This window comes from Pundamilia nyererei, unplaced genomic scaffold (genome assembly GCF_000239375.1).
Source record: "Pundamilia nyererei isolate P.nyererei 1_Seehausen unplaced genomic scaffold, PunNye1.0 scaffold00313, whole genome shotgun sequence".
Lineage (NCBI taxonomy): Eukaryota > Metazoa > Chordata > Actinopteri > Cichliformes > Cichlidae > Pundamilia > Pundamilia nyererei.
In genome coordinates, this window is record NW_005187714.1 from 320,891 (window position 1) to 338,554 (window position 17,664).

Sequence of the window (17,664 nt, forward strand, 5' to 3'; positions counted from 1 at the left end):
CCCCCCCCCCTTCCCACAAAATCCCGCAGTCTGTCCGCGTACAGTATTTATCCTCCTCAGAAGTCATGGTAATAATTGTGCCCTGGCCTCTCAAAGCGGTGCTGTAGTGATAGGACTCAGCTCCATCCACAGCTGCCTGTGATGTCTTGACACACTTTGTGATTTGTCATCATCTCTGACCCCCCTCAGGTAACACTTTGATATCACTGAGAGAAAACAGATCTAAACTCTTAGTGGGCGTCAAATGCCCTCAGCTGGTCCATCAGCTCAACTGCGCGGGGACCTCACAAGACGAGACAAGTTAAATTCACTGTAAATGACTATGACGACAAGCGCCCAGTTGGAAAATAATCCAAAGACAGCATCAGCACTCTAAGGACTCTTAAAGTACTCTCCCGTCTACTGTCAAACACAGAGAAGTGGCTACTAAATGGAAGATGATATTTCATAAACCAACTGGTGGGAGTCTTATGTTAGAATTGTCTGTGATTCATGGCGTCTAAAAGTTGTAAATTAGATTAAAAATAAGCTTTTATAGAGACTAGTCTCACACCTGAAAAGTCACAGGTCTGATCCTACAACAGCCACATGTCCTTCAGCCAAACCCTAACCCCTTAATAGCTGCTCATATTTTAAGCTTCTCTCCATAAGAGCATCACTTTAATACCTTAAATTTAAAAAAATAAAAATAAAGCTGCAGGGCTCCCTTTTCCAAACTTTTTTTAAAAAGGACGTTCTCTAATACAACTTTATATAAAACACTCATGATCATCTTGTAATTTTCTGCTGGACTTTAACATTATTACATCACAGTCCTGATCTTCTTTTTTCCAATCTTGGGTTGGTGACCCGGCCAGTAGGTCTTTGCTTTTCTTTTCTCTGATGCTCAATACTTTTACCTTTTATCACAGAAAATATTTAAATCTGAGATGACTTGAACTGCTCACAATTCAAATATGCATCACAAGTAGGGACCGGTTCGTTTTAAGGTTAGGAACTAGTCTTTTAAGGCAGGGTGAACCACAACAACCACACCTTTGATAAAAAAGGCAAATGAGTGCAAAATAAATTCCATCTTTTTGTTGTTTATTAAAATAGAATAATGATAAATCGCTATCTGTTAAGCAGCAGCTCTAATGTTGCGGCTGAACTCACAGCACCTAAGCAAGATTTAAAAGTGGAAACCCACATCTGCCATCAGGCCGGCCGCTCTCCATTCTCCCTCTGTTAAACCAGAACTGTCGTACCCACAAATCCTCCCCGCACAGCAGTCGCAGCAGCAGCCGCAGCATTCAGGTAAATGAAAACTGACACACACTTTCATTCTTCCTCACAAGGTTTTGTGTACAGCCCACCGCAGAGTCATCTGGCTCCTCCGGTAGTTCTATTAAAGGTGGAATTTGTTGGCTGTTCGGGGGTCCAGTCCCATAGAATATCCTCCGAGCTCCCGAGGGAACGGGGGGGTTGTTTATCTTCCTGTTTCAAAGAGCGGACGCCTGCGCCTTATCACAGCCTCGCCAAGAGTAGATAGCATTTAAGTTGTCCAACAGCCTGCCTATATGCTGCATCTGGCAATCAGAGTCGTTTCCTAAAGGACTTGTGCATAGCGATGCTGTTAGCGTTATCTTGTTGAGGGATTCTGCCTCATATGCCGAATCTGGGAATTATATTAACAGACAGTTAAATGGGGTTTGGGGGGGAGGGGGTGGGAGGCTCCTGCATGACAAACTGTAAAACGAAAAGTTGGGCTATGAAATAAAAGCATCTGAACGTGACTGAAAGATACAGTATCTCTGAATGGAAACACTGCATTTAATATATATTTCACAAAGAATTTTTTTTTTACTGCAGATTTTCCTCAAGGCTTTGACTGACTTCCCTTTATATATTTAAAATATTTTTTTAGCCTCCATCAAGGGGGTTTGGAAGAAAAGCAAGGAGGGTTTAACTGGTTTAAATTATGGGAAACACAGACGCTACACAGATATTGCAGACAAAGCTTCACTCTCCTGAGTCCTCAGACTTTATGAAATTGTAGTACACAGTTAAATCTACTGATAGGCAATATCTCTTATTTTTAGTTTTAGCTATTTTTAGATTTGACTAAAATATTTTAATAACTTTTTCAAAATTATCAACATCTTTTCCAACCATTTTCAGCTACAGTTTTAGATTTTTAGCCATCGACTTCCCTTATTTGTGTGCTTCTAGAGAATGTATCAGCAAAACCTTAAAACCTAATTTATTCAATTGTTCATCATAGTCCATTACTAATTATTATTATATAACTAACTAACTAACTAACACTGAGCTTTAAACGATTACGTCTGATATCCTGAATTATTTTTATCATTAAGAAATCCCACGCAAAGAATCACTCAAAAAACTGAAAGTTGACACATTTGGTGATGTAGTGTTTGTTTCCAGCAGCGGGATGGTGTATGTGGGGTTTGCCCAAAATAAACCTGTAGTAAGGAAGAGAGAAATGAGCCAGTGAGGCAGGATGGATTTTAATAGTTTGTGGACAGAGGACTTGTCAGTGGGATCGGTTCATTGTTGGCTTTGGTGTTTTTGCAGGATGTTGACGAGGAGGACAATGTAAAATATGGGACCCACTCTATACAAGTGTTTGCTAACAGATAGTATTATAATATATGTCATATAACAGACAGTCAATAGTCACATATTAAAATATCTAAAATAAATAAATGCTAAATTATGTGAACATATATTTTTTTTACATACTTTACAGTTATGTGATATTTCTGTCTCAGTTGTTTTTATTTTTCATTATGAAAACTTGTTTTTAAAGGCAGAATAATTTATTGTATATATTCTGGTGATATTTGTAAATTATAGATTGTCTAAGATTTGTTTTTAGTAAATTTAACATACTTTTATCCAAAATGTTCCAATATTATTATTATTTAATTTGAAATAATACTGCTCTTTGTCTTCTTGAGGAGTAGTAGATGGTGTTACTCAGCACTACTGGGAGCAATGGTCTCACAGATTGTAAACATTAGTTATGGGTATCTTTATGATAACTACCCAGTATTGTCATTCACATATATTTTCTTGGTTTTTTGGCATTTTAAAAAGGCATTTCACAAAATTGATGTGAGATTTTCAAATTACTTTTCTTAACAATGTTGTATTTACAAATTGATTTTAAATAGCTGAACTAATTTTATGTTCAACTATTTTATTATTCAACTAATCTTTAATATAATTTCTCTATAAAAGCTTATTTTGGTTGCAAGTCAGTCTAATGAACGTCTTTAACTTTATGTCAGACAGCAGTCGTTTCCACATTGGGGGTGATGACCTTCTAAATGGGTGACAGCATACATCTGAAATTAAACAAAGGAAGACAAATGTGTTGATTTTTTTCAGATTTGGATTTAATTTTGTTTTTCATTCACGTAATATCTGATAGTCCTGCATTTAAATGATGATCAGTTCCTTCTGTTGATTGAAGCCACACTTGGAAACAAGCGTCTCAAGTGGCTGCCTCTTCGTTTTAGGGTTGTGAGCCACTGCTTTGCTAATAATAAACACAAGTTAAGTGCAAAATAAACTCCATCTTTAGTCATGAGCAATGTTATTTGTCATTTTGATATTTCACAGTACACAGTAGTGACAAACCAATATCTGGTAAAGCCAAAGCCATCAAAGTGTGACTGTTGACCTTTACGCTGCCATGTTTGTTTGTCTCTTTCTTCTAGTTTCGTGCTTTATTCTCTGTACTATCTCTTTCAGGCACATTCATGCATCTAGCACACACTCCCTTTGTGCCTCACTTGCATGTTTTTAAAGCCAAGGAGAGGTAAATCTTGGCCCTCCGAGTGTTGGTGCAGTCAGTTGGGGGGTTCTGGATATAAACGTTGCTTTAGTCAGGACTGCCTCTGATCTGCCTAATCTCCCCAGGCTGGATTACAGGTTGGGTTCTAATCCGTGAAGTGGGGTCTCTGTGAATGTGCCTCCGAGTGCTCTAATCCAGAGACTGTCAGGTGCTTTAGATGAAAGCTAATTGCATGTCACAGTTTGGGGACCAGACATAACGCTGGTGACAACAGAGCAGAGTTTCCACAACAAGGAATTAGGTCTGACGATGACTGGGCACGCACTTCAGATGCGCTGTGTAATTTTGATAATCTTGGAAGAAAATAGTAAAGAAATCCCTCAAAAAAAAATCTGATTCCAGTGACACATCCTCTTAGAAAATTATTCATAACACGAAGTTGCAGGAAATCATGAAGCTTTTCAAAACTCACTGAGTGCAATTTAATTTCCTGGTTGCAGAAACGATAAAGATCCTAAACCCGCTTGGATTTTCATTGTTTGGAAAATATTCTTTACATTTACTCCTCAAAATTCTGCAGCAGCAGCTGCACAAGCGCACGCACACACACGCGCACACACACACACACGCACACACACACACACACACACTCACTTTGAGTTATTAGCTAGACAGGCATTTAACCAAGCAGTTTGCTAATATCCCTTGATCTGGTTTTGGGATTCCACTGAGACTGAAACTGAGTAACTGAGAAGCACCAGTAATTACTGCACTCTAAAAATGATATTTCATTTGATCATTAGAGACTACAGTCTTTTAACAACTCAGAATAGAAAAATTAATGGGCTTTACAGTTTGGATTACTGGCCAAAGGTCATTTAGACTCAATTAATTCTTTTTCTTTACTACTGGAAGCATCTTCAAATAAATGTATGTTTAAACTGGCCTTGGTTCAAGTCTAACCAAGTCACTGGTTTTCCTTAGAGGGGAAAGCTCCAATGATTTTAGTCTTGCACTAACGTAATCCTTATTTACTTCCTGTTTATTTTTGCTCATTTATGGAGCAGCCCCTCATTTAATTCACTGTCTGAAACAAGCTACTGGCTAAATAAGGGGAACAAAACATGTGATGACAATCATACACGACTCTCTAAACATCTCAGCCTTGATATCAGAGTATCTGCAAATAAGGTGTTGTTTTCTCATGTAGCTCAGTGGTGTTTTTCCACAGTTGGATCAGCTAAAAGACTTTGAAATGGTTTAAAATTGTATATACAGTATATATTTTATGTTTCTAAAGGGAGATAAATATAACATCAAAACATACTGAGCCAATCGGCCAATGATTACTGGCCACTTAACAATCAGTGTTCCCCTAATTGTTATGGCTGAGGCTGCATATCCACATAGAACTGGTAAAAATTTACATACTGCTTGCATAGCTTGAAGCAGACCTACTATGCTCATTTCTGATACACGCTACTATTCTTGGACTCTGCTAAAGTATCTTTGCGTGCTTCTCAGCTGAAAATAATAATTTACTCCCAGTTCATTCATAGTTGAAAACAAGCTGATTTAGCACCTTTCCCTTACAGGCAGCTTTATTTTGATTGGTTTTCTCTGCTGAACATTAGATGTGAACGGCAGCACCTCTGTGCACATAGAATGACCAAATAGAGCTCAACACTGAGGTTCCAGGGAAAAAAACAAAAGACATTCTCCATAGGGAGTTTGATTATGAGCCATAAGGTTATAACCATCCAAAGCAGACCTGTTACGAGGTGCAACATCGTGAAATAATAATATGTGCTTCTGTAGAAATCACAAGTCTATATGATAAGAACCTTGTTTTAATAAAAATGTATTTTATTCTTTTCTGGAAAAAGAACTACCCTACCTGCAATCTTAAATTCAGACAGTGATGTCTCAGATTGGTGGAGGTCGCTGTTACCATGGAAATGTTCAACCCATGAAAGTCGGGTTGCTAAGTGAGCGCAAAACTTCTGAAACTGCAAGAGCAGTGGTTGCAGTGAGGAACAAAGCACTGTAACCCCCCACACATGCACCGCAAACTGTAGATATATATTCAAACTTACACTGTTATTAACCATACCGACGCTATAGTAAAGGATTAAACTTAAAAAGGCTGACAGTCATTCACTGTGGGATTTGCAGTGGGCATTGGGATGAGTAGTTCCTAAATCGTTAGAAGTAATCATGTATCTTTGTAATTATGTAATTATATCGTGCACTTTTGACTTTTGCTGAAATCAGAATTATGTTTTTATGGTCATGATTTACCTCATAACATAAAAAGTCTCCTGACAGTGGAGAAAAAGTGGACAGTCACTGTTGCGCTGTATAAGAAATCCACTCTCAATGACATCATGCAGAGGTTTAAGTAGAAAAACTGCCTTTAACTGAGTGTTTTGCAGTGCTCATTTTGACAGCAAATTTTGATCTAGTTTTAGTAATTCTTTTGACTAACATCTCATTAAGTTTTATTCATAATTTAGGCATCTGAATTCATTTAGTTTTAGTCGACCAACTATCAGACGATTACTTCCAAAGTTGATTCAGTTGACAGTTTGTCATATTTTTACCCGTGAGAGCTTCTCCACACGGCTTACAAAGAGTCTTATTTTCTAAATGGGAAATGTGTCATATGTCTACTGTTCGCTTCTTCCCAAGCGTTGACATTTTGTCCCATTTTCATGAAAAACAGGAAGAATGAGAGCTACCTGTACGATTACAAAGACAGAAAAAAGAAGAGGCTGTACCGTTTCCCTGGGGCAGATCAAATGTACGGATCAACCTCACTGCACAAGCAGATCACTTCCAAACTGGTCCCGCCTTTCTATCCGGCTTAATTTTAGTTCAGATTGGATCCCGTCTCTCCAGAATATTTTCATCTTATTTGCATTTGTCGGCAAAAGTGCCAATATAGTTTTTGTCCTCATGCATCAGTTTTTATTTAATTAATGTTTTTGTCAGAAAAAAACAACAACAACTTGTTGCTGAAAACTATGATGACAAGTTTTTGGTTAACAAATGTAACACTGGTGTTCAGAGCAGTGTGAAGACTAAGGTTTTGGCTCACTAGGGTTAGCTGGACATATTCTGACCTCATCAACTGAAACTTTGGTCATGCTTAATATGAAAACCCACCTTTGTAACAATAAGTATGAAAGTCTTGAATAAAAAACATTAGTGCTTTTAAACTTAACAACTGAAACAAGAGCAAACCTAGAATATTCTTAAACCAAAGAAAAAGGACTGAACTATAATGGCATAATAGACTTTACAGCTCCCTGGCTGACAGTCTGTAAGATACTATTTCACTGAACTTTTACATCCTAAGGAGCTTTATGTTTGACTATAATGGTGCCAATAAATCCTGGAAAGGAAGTCTCCCTCATCCTCACACTCACTTTATCTTTTTACAATGCATCACCACTGACAGACTTTTGTTTCCAGCAATGAAAGACAAAAAGGGCTGTTCATTAATGTGGTTTAACTGCCCCACTGCGCAGGGAAACTGCTGAAATTCAAATTTTTCTCTTCACCTTGTCACGCTAAACATCTTGCTGCGAGGTTCTTGCATTTTTCCCTTTATACTTATTCAAACTAACTAGAAGCAAAGGTCTAGCTACCTTTGAACCTCTGCTCAATATAAAGGTATTGATTTGACTCTGGAGTATCATGTTGCTTTTAAAAAATTCTCTGGCTACATTCCTTTATTCAGAGAGGCAGAAAGATCACAATGCCAGTAACGCTTCGTTCACATCAGGTCATTCATCAACAAGGCCTCTTCAAAACAACTGGAGGCCATCCTTCCAAACTCCTCCATTCTCAAACCAAGTGCATAAAATGAGCAGGAGCTTCAGAGAAAGATCTCAGCACTTGCAGTTTACTCAGAGAGTGCCGTACAAACTCCAGCTTACACTACAACAATGTCATTCAGTGAACTTTCTGAATGAGAGAAGACCTTATTTTCAGCATATTGATCGTGGGTGAAGGTACAAAATGTAAACACTTCGACCAGATAGATCTGCTGTCACGTTCCTCGGACGGGGCTTGGACATCACTGTCACAAGCCTCTGTGGGGTGCGCGGGAAATCTTTGCTCTCTCATCTGTGTGATTGTTAGAGGAGAGAGACAGAATGAATCATCAATCATCCATTCAGGGTACATTCAGCAGGTAATAGTCTGCTGTTGCATCACGTCTGCTCCTGAGAAGCGCTTCATTCGTCTCGATGTATGACAGGAATAGCCTTAATCTTGATAAGGACATTTCACACACTGTAAGACCTTCTCACAGCGTTAAAACCGTTTTTGACAGACGTATTTGTACATGGATAATGTGCATAGATTTGTTGATGTTTTCCTGCATTTGCAAAGGATATTCATTTTGATCTTGTTAGCAAGCACTCAGCACGAACACGTCTACTCGAAGCTGTTGCTAGGCAGACTGCTGATATTGGACGACTCTACGAGAACCTGGATTATACTTAATAAAAACATTTTAATATATTCCTTTAATAAAATACTTTCATAATAGCTACAGTAAGGATACTTGATTAAGGATGAAATCATAATTGTTCATTTTTCATGAACCTACCATTTATCAGACTTTTTTTTAAAGCATATTTTTAAAGCTAAATATGGGCCAACTAACACAGAACATAAGTCACATGAACTAAGTGGATAAAGAGCTCAAAAATTACGAGTTAGAGAAAGTTTATGCAGTATTGGTTTTGCAAATATTATAGAAAAGAAACTAATCAAAACAAATGGCCTAAATGTGGCCATTTGTCTTTTATTTAGGAATAATTGTACATAATATTTGCAGTTTATACGCTAAAAGATAGATACGTCAGCTGTTTATTTGTTTTTTACAATACTGTGGCCCGTACACTGCACAGTTACAGGAGCACATTTGAATAACTGCTCTGAATGTGAACACTGAATGGGATTCATTAATCACTGCAGAAGTTTTAGCCATGGTGGCCTTTTGCCAGTTACACCTCAACACTTCTCTATGCCGCACTTAGGCTACGTTCACACTGCAGGTCTTAAAGCTCAATTCCGATTTTTTGATCAAATCCGATTTTTTTGACTGCTTGTTCACACTACAAATAAAATGCGACAGCAAACGTGATCTAGTGTGAACCCTCAAAGCGGCCCACATGCGCAAAAGAAGACGTCACACACAACGCGCTCTGTTTAGACCCAGACCAAACAGTATTGTTTGACTGATGGCCCTTAATATAAAGACTTCGGACTTTACGTTTCCTAATTTTTGCTTTAAGTTATTTTGTTATTTACATAATAATGTAGATAACCTAATAATTATCCGTATTGCTGTTTTAGAGGAGCGGTGCTTCAAAGGATAGTTGCAGATTTCTGTCAGAATCTGCAGATTATACAGTACAAATAAAATGTTCACGTTTCTCCAACGTTGTCTTCCCAACAGTTTCACTAACATCTACACTGGATGGCCAGGAAGCGTTCGCGATTCTTTCTCCGGCGCTGATAATTGGCGTCTGTCTTGTGTCAGTGATGTAAAAGACTGATTTAATGCGACATGACCATTCAAACAGCAGCAGTCGCTTTCTAAAACATTGGATATGTATCGGATTCAGTACCACATACGAAAGTGACCCAGATCAGATTTGAAAATATCGGATTTGTGCCGTTCACACTGTCATAGCATGATCGGATATGGGACGCATAGGGTCAAAAAAACATACAAAAAAAAAAACTGATTTGATGCGCTTTTGCCTGCAGTGTGAACGCAGCCTTAGACACTGTGTACATCACACATCCACGACGAACAAAGTCTAAACACCACATAAACAAAATAATCGCAGCCGTATTGAAGTAATGAGCTGAAGTTAAACAGTCAGTAATCAGTGGTGAGTCCAGACTAGCAGGTGTTTTTGGCAGAGGTGTACAAGCCCAACAAAGGCAGCTGGAGGAAACCATTAATGATCCTTCCACAGGTTCATCTACAGAAACCTGGATATGGTGCGATCATCTGAACCAAAGACTCTTTTTGCCATCTTGGCTGAGGTTGAAGTTAACTAAGAGCGAGTTTTGGCTTTTAGAGAGAGGTGAAAGCATTGTGCTTGATTTATAACACAAGACAAAACAAAGACTCGAAAACAAGTGAGAAAAAAAGAAGTAGTAATCACTGTGTTGTGATTATCTCCAGAAGTGTTGAAAGACAAGTTAGGGACTGAAATTAAAATCAAATTAATCCCAGCATCTGTGATTTCTACCATAAAAATCTAACTCCACCACCACCGAATGTCCACTTACTTCATATAATAGAAGCACAGAGGCTATTCTCTAATATTCAAATAATAAATTAGAAACAGTCAAAGCAGAATAAAAACTCTCCAAATAAACATCTCAAAGTGAAGAAGCACAAAGTGATCAGAAGACTCTACTTCCAGGCTGATTCGGAGCGTTTGTTTTCAATACAAACTGTTAAAGAATTTAGAGCAACACAATAACAACTGCTGTGCTGAACAAACAGTAGATATCAATCTTCCAGGAGCTGATCAAACATGAGCCCAAAGCAGGTGAAAGCAGGATATATTTAACGCTGTACAATGCAACACAAGCGTACTGCTTCATTTTCTTTTCTTTTAGTGAGATATTTTATTTGATAGAGCCAATTTCTTATATTATAGTTAGCTTTTTATTTCATATGTTTTTTAAGTGCATTTTATTTCATTTTAGAGGTTTATTTTATCTCGTTAAATTTATTTCTTTGCTACTACACAGTTTTCTGTTTATATTATTTTTTTCCTACTCTACCTTTATTATTTTTATTTTCTTAGTAATTGTGTTTGTCCTTTTGGCTGCAGTAACATAGAAATGTAGTCAATTCAGTGATAAATAATTACAATAATCAATTCCACACCACTGCAATTAACTGCATCACTGCTTGTGCAAATACCAGACCATATTAAATAGCAGCCTATATAAACAGCTGACCACAAATCTTCAATCATAATTAAAAGAAATGTGCATATGCAGCAGCGACTGATTGCTGTATTCCAACTGAACACTGGCAATGAATGTAATATGTAGAGGGATGTTGGTCTGCTCCACCATAACTGCAGATGTCTCCCTCAGAGTATCAATTCAGGTTATAGAGAGACATAATTACAAAAAAAATCTTTTTATCTACATCCTGACCAAGTTTTTTCATCATTTCTCCACCGGTTTCTCCAACTTCTGAATATAAAAATGTCAGATAACCTCCCCCAAAATATCCCACCTATTAACAAATTCCATTCCTGATATTTACACGATTTACTAACACATGCACATTTCAACAGCAGTTCTGTAAAATTAGATGGCATTTTACCTTCAGCTGGTGCTATACCTACATGACAGTTGTAATTAAACAAGCCCTCGAACCTGACATTTGTTCATGCCCTCCAACAAGATGCATAAATGCTTTTTGTGGTGCCTTTCAAAACTCTTTGACAAGTCACTGCAGAAAATAAATCTTTCAAGGTTTAGGGACAGAGTCAGCTTTGGAAAGATTAGGAAAACATTCTAATTTGTATTAAAATTGCAATTTCGATTGGGTTTGTTTAAAGTGGGGACTGTCTCAGACTTTTGCCGTCATGGTTAAAATAGCAACAAACTATTTTCCCTCTTGCTCCTCACAGACGAAATTCATAACTCCAACCACCACTGGAGGGATTTGTCTCTAGAATGTAAAATATGTTGTTTTGGGGGATTTGCAGAAAATGACTGGTGCCTTTTTGGGAGGAAAGTCTAATTTAAATGGACATATCTCTATGGGCTGAGTCTGACTCGCTTGAAATTTTGCACATTTCCTTTCATTCACAGGAAAATGCATGCTCAGAAAAATTAAGATGGGCCAGTCTCCACTCATCACATTCCCACTGATATATAGATTCAGATGTTTTCTGTCATTTTCTGTTGTTTAAAAGACAAACACATGTAGAGAACTGTGCAGTTTCAGAGCATGTATACACAATCATACAAATACAAGTTTATCAGACCACCATCCAGTGTAAGGTTTATGCCACATCTGCCTTAAATTACCAGTTTTGGTAATTATCAAGATCATTTTTTGGTTAATCCACCTGCATGTGCAATATTGAGAGGGATACAAACTGGTGTATTCCTAGAGCAGAATTCCAGTCCCGAATAAATGGGAGGGGTGGTCAGGAAGAGCTAAAATCTGTGTCCAATCAAATATGCAGATCCATCCACTGAAGCAACCCCTTGGGAAATAAGAGCAGCCGAAAGTACCTTTTATTATATTATCCATACAAAGGGGGAAACTATCCATAGAAAACAACTTTCTTTTAGACCAGACTGTAAACCTGCTTTAAATTTTTTAATGTTGGGTTTACAGTCTATGGCAAATAAGTTGCTTTTGGAGCCAGCCTCAAGGGCCCATTACAAGAACTTAATATGCATCCATGCAAGTTATACATACTTTAACTTCAGCAAAAGAAATTGCTTAATGCTGTGTCGCAAAAGCCTATCAGGTGGGAGTTTTCTCAGGCTGTAGATTCACCTGATGCCACTGAAAATCTGATATGGAGAACAAATCTATTGTTGGCATTTGCAGGCAGAGCTACATGATTCATCAAAAGTCATTCATCAAAAAGCGATGAATGACATCCATCCATCCAACTTCTTTTGCTTATCCAACACTTTGTGTTAAATCCCAACTGATTATAGGTATGGAATGTGCTTTGGAAGGAAATAATTGTCCAATTGACGATGTCGATTTAATACGTGTGACCCCAAAACACATCAACTGCTGTATTCATATAAGTATTATGAGGCAAAACTTCACATACTTTAGAGTATGTTTGTAACATTGAGTAAAATTTTAACTAATACTCATTTTATTTAATCTTCCAGGTTGCGAGTGCTGACTCTCCAAGTTCCGACTTGAGATATAACTCAAAATCCAAAGTGAAGACCTACTGGGATGAAAGCAGCAAGGACGTGTCCATTAGCCGTCTGCTGTCTCAAAGCCTCTACGGCAAAGAGAACTTCACCTCTATGGATCTGAACTACGACGAAGGAGAGTCTTACTCTAAGCAAGAGCATTGGAAATGGCTTTACAACACCTCAGCCTCCCGTGACCCTCGATCAAGGACGAAAAGACGCCCCATCGTCAAGACTGGAAAGTTTAAGAAGATGTTCGGCTGGGGTGATTTCCATTCTAACATCAAGACGGTGAAGCTGAACCTCCTCATCACCGGCAAAATTGTGGATCACGGTAACGGCACCTTCAGCGTCTACTTTCGACACAATTCAACCGGTCAGGGCAACGTTTCCGTGGGACTTGTTCCTCCCACCAAGGCTGTGGAGTTCCAGGTCCACCAGCCGCACCAGCAGTACCACCACCATCACCAGCAGCAGCAGCAGACGGCCCTGGAGACCAAAGAAACCAAGCTGTTCAACTGTAGGGTGGAGTACGAAAAGGTGGAGAAAGGCACCAGGAACTCACTGTGTGCCCACGACCCCTCGCAGAGCTGCCCTCAGGAGCAGACCCAGAGCCACGTGTCCTGGCTGTGCTCCAAACCCTTCAAAGTGATCTGCATCTTCATCACCTTCTACAGCACTGACTACAAGCTGGTGCAGAAGGTGTGCCCAGACTACAACTACCACAGTGACACCCCCTACCTCCCTACGGGTTGATCACAAGACCAGACGAAGGGGGGGAAAGAAAAAGAAAAAGACAGAGATAGGCTACAGGGTCCTGAGCAATGTCAGATTATATGAAAGAAAATGGAGTCAAGACATTTCCAACTTGAGATGTTGACAGGCATTATTACAAATAACCTATCCTTGTCACAAGACTGATCTTGCTCCAATGAACAAGCCTAGCCTGAGGTCATTAAGAGAGCATTTAGGGAAGCATTTATAGGCTTGCAATACTCATCTTATATGCATAGCTGCTTACATCGAAAGGAAATTCTCAAGCCAACCATAAAAATATGCTGATTGTATTTATGTAAATATCGTGGATTCCACACAAAGACCAGAGAACAATTTTATCAGTGTTTTCTCCTGCTAATTTAGTTGTTTATGTTGATGGTGTATTTCCGTCTCAATCATGCTTTCTGTCTCCTCCAATCAGTCTCTGGTAATCACTGCGAACACGTAAATGTCAATGCAAATAAGAAGAATCTGTCAGTATGCATTAGAGGGCATAATGGAAAAATCAAACATATTTTGAGTGGTGTTGTTTTCTGCAGTGTGATTGTTAGAGTGAATGTACCTCTCTGATATTGTTGTTGGAATCTCGTCCATGTCCCATGCATGAACCCGAATGTGGTAAACAACTTAATAACGTCCATCTATATTTTCCTGTTATTGCAGCTGTCAAAAATAATCTTCACCAAGTCACGACACAAAGAGGGAAAAAAAAAAGTATGTTCTATTTTAATTCTGTGTTGTGTGTTTAGCAGTTTTAAGGCCATGGACGGCACTCGGTAAATGACACCAAATTGAGGGCTCTCATCAGATCAAACATAAGCAAGTAAATGTCACAATGAATAAATAAAAGTTGCACAAGATGCACAAGATGACAGAGAAACAGAAGATCATTTTTTGTGCTTTTCTTTAAAAATAATCAAACATTACTCTGCTCTCTTTTTTTCTCAGAACTGCACATCCATTTTAGACATTTAAGCATTGCTTTTATTTCTGGTGACTCTTTGCATCACTGACATGACAAGCAGCCAGTAGTGAGCCACAGAATTAGAGCCATAGTGCCCCTGCAGAAACCAAAAATAACCATTTGTAAACACTGGAATAATCATTTGTATCGAAAAGTGATTGATAATCGGAAAAAAGGTAGGTCAAAAGTTTGTTTAAAAATAGATCATAGAACAAGAATGCAAGAGAACATGGAAATTGTAGAGAGGAAGATTTCCTGAAGTGCATTTGAGGCTTAAGCAGAACAAAAACACTATTAAAATGCGAGAACTGGTAAAAAGAGCTTTCCAGCTCCAGAAGAGGCAGGACATACATTAAACAGCAGGTGCTAATCACACATCCTGCGTGTCAAACGCTCGCACTTCTGGTTATCAAAAAAAAAAAAGAAAAAAATTTCAGATGAGCCTAACGCTGGCTGCTAATGATATTGGATGTTCCAATTGGCTATTAAACCTTCATTACATAGATTGGAAGCCAGTGGCTCCACGTGAAGCATTTAGAGAAAATGAACACAGTATAAGTGGGAGCTCTGCAGAGTCAACACCACAGAAAGAATGAATTAAAGAGCCGATAGAAAACCTGTAAAAAAGTATGAATGTGCACCTAGGGGCACAATCACTGCTGTCTATTTAAATTCAGTGCTCTTTCACAGTGTATGCCATGGTATACGCAACGCAGTAACTGCTAATGGCAGCCTGGATGACATCCAATATGCCAACATGGGGCGAATTTTCTGACAAGGCAGGTCGAAGAATAGGGGTCTGCCTGTGGGATGAGTGAGCATAAAGAGGAATTTATGATGCGGAGGAACAAGGCTGGCAGAAATCACTGGAAGCACCTGACTCGTAAATTGAGAGCATGTTTCTGTCACTAAGAAGAAGGAATGACTAATGTGTCAGATTGCTGTTTGGGCCAGTTCTTTCATCTCAATAAAGTGACTTTGATATCTCTCCACCCCTACCCAAATGTGCCAGGGACAGTTTGTTCAGCTTCAGAGAATTAAAGCAGCACTTTCCCGAGACAATGCAGCCTCATTATGCATATAATCTTACAAGTGTAAACAGTCTGGCACAAAAGTGTTCGGTGTGAGAGCTGCTGAGAGATGGATCTGTTCCCTGACTAATGTCATCTGAGGCTAAATGCAACGTATTGTGATGCTGACTGTTTTGAAGAAATTACCGTTTCAGCCTCAATTACACGTGTATTATAATTTATCCTCCGTTTAGTATTTATCAGTAACTAAACTTGACATCGGTCAAGTGCCCGATGTGAAAACACTACTGGAGACATACTGGGTAGGTACTTGGTTTTTTGGGTTTAGGATTCAGCTGCTTTGGAAGTGTTGGGCTGTTTTTTTTTCCCCCTTCTCACATTATCTGCCTAACTTCCTTCCCAAACTCCTTTCAGTGATCATTTGCCGTTGATTACTCCCAAAGCTCATGGCCCATAAAATGGTGTTTGAGACAGCTCTTCTCTACAGTTTCCGTTCAGCTCCGTGGAGCATTCTAGCTTTTTCATCGTATTGTTCTTAATTTACTGCCCCCATCTTTACAGTCACAGCTCGCTCAAGTATTTTTTAAAGCAGGTTCGAGCATCAACATACAGGTGAAATATTTATTAGTGATGACACTCTATACTACACTATACTACAAGTGCCAACAACATTAGAAGGAGAACCTCAACAGGGAGAAGAACACAGGCGTTACAGGGTGAGCAGGAAAGATGAAAGGAAGGCAAAACTAACCTAGTTGGTTAAAATTATGATTTATGGGCAATGTGCATATGCTACATGCCACTGGATAGGGCTACAGACAGACAACACATGCTGAGAACAAGACTTCAGTGACTCCTGTGCTATTCATAAACCGCTATAAATGATCAATGGTTTTAACCAGTATTAATAGACTGTGATGACTTCTCAGCTGGCGAGCGCAACAAGCACCAGAGTGACCATACACAACGTAGGTGATTGGCCAGGTTGCACACAATCACCTGTAGCTTTCCATCCTACAGTGGGCTTCCGTCTGAAAGAATTATGCTTTGATAGAGCACAGATTACAAATTTAATTTGGTTTCTCCAAACCAGGGGAGCATGGTGAAGCAGTGGTTAGCGCTGCTGCGTCACAGAATGAAGGTCCCAAAGAAAGAAGGCAAAAAAAAGTCAGTCATGGTACAAGTTCCAAAAAAATCAGAATCGAAACAGTGTTTAATGGTTCTTAACCTCCAGAGACCCTAAATCTTCATAAGCAGACATCACAACCTTACATTTCATTCTGCTCAACACAGACGTGATGAATCCCTAACAAGAGTTCAGGTCTCAGGAGCTATTTGTATAGACAATGTTGCAGTCCCTAGTTTTAACTGGTAGTTACCTAGCCTGTTTTTTAGTAAATAACCAAGCCTCTCACCATTTGAATAAAGAGATTCACAGGAAGGTTTTATTGACTAGACCTAGAGTAAGGAACAAGACGACACATGGCTGTTGCAGCACACAGATTTGTGTTTGAATGCATACCAATAAAGCAAAAGTAGCAAACACTAGAACAAAACAGGAGTAGAACCTTTAACAACGGGTTATTTTGGAATTTCGTTGTTATAACCAATCCAAACAGACTTTCCATTTTCTGCTATTTCCTCCAAAAGACGTTTTCACCACTGATATGTGCAAAAACATCTACAAATTTCCTTTCGGGCAAACTAGATGCCGTATTGACTCAGTGATCATGACATGATGGGATGTGCCAGCAATAGCTCATAACATCTGCTGATATCTTTGCAATAGGTGTGGGACATAACATCATTGCTTATGAGTATTTTAAACTTATTTCATTTAAAGAAGCTCATGTGTTATACCTTTAAACATTGCAGCTTTAACCAGCGATCCTTAAATTTCTCTGACAACTTTCACATAATCATCCTGGTTTGTTTGAGATTACATTCAAGCACTGAGTTGCTGCACTTAACTTTTATAGGAACTTTATGTTCTATTAACTCCTCTATTAGTAAGTTAATGAGCAGTGGGTCGGATGGAGGAGCTGGGGGGACAGGAAGACAAATTCCGTCTCTGTTTTGGAACCATTAAACCCCTAATGGATTCAAATGAAAACTAATTTTCTTCT

The 17,664-nt window shown here is 38.7% G+C and overlaps 1 protein-coding gene across 1 annotated transcript in view; it reads left to right on the forward strand.

Moving 5' to 3' along the window:
• Positions 1–14,410, forward strand: part of LOC102202553 (neurexophilin-1) — a 16,133-nt gene extending 1,723 nt beyond the window's left edge. Inside the window, exon 2 of the mRNA XM_005751477.1 lies at positions 12,737–14,410. Within this exon, the coding sequence (XP_005751534.1) occupies positions 12,737–13,522 (786 nt within the window). The 3' untranslated portion in view covers positions 13,523–14,410. The remainder of the gene's footprint in view (positions 1–12,736) is intronic.
• The last annotated feature ends 3,254 nt before the right edge of the window (positions 14,411–17,664 follow it).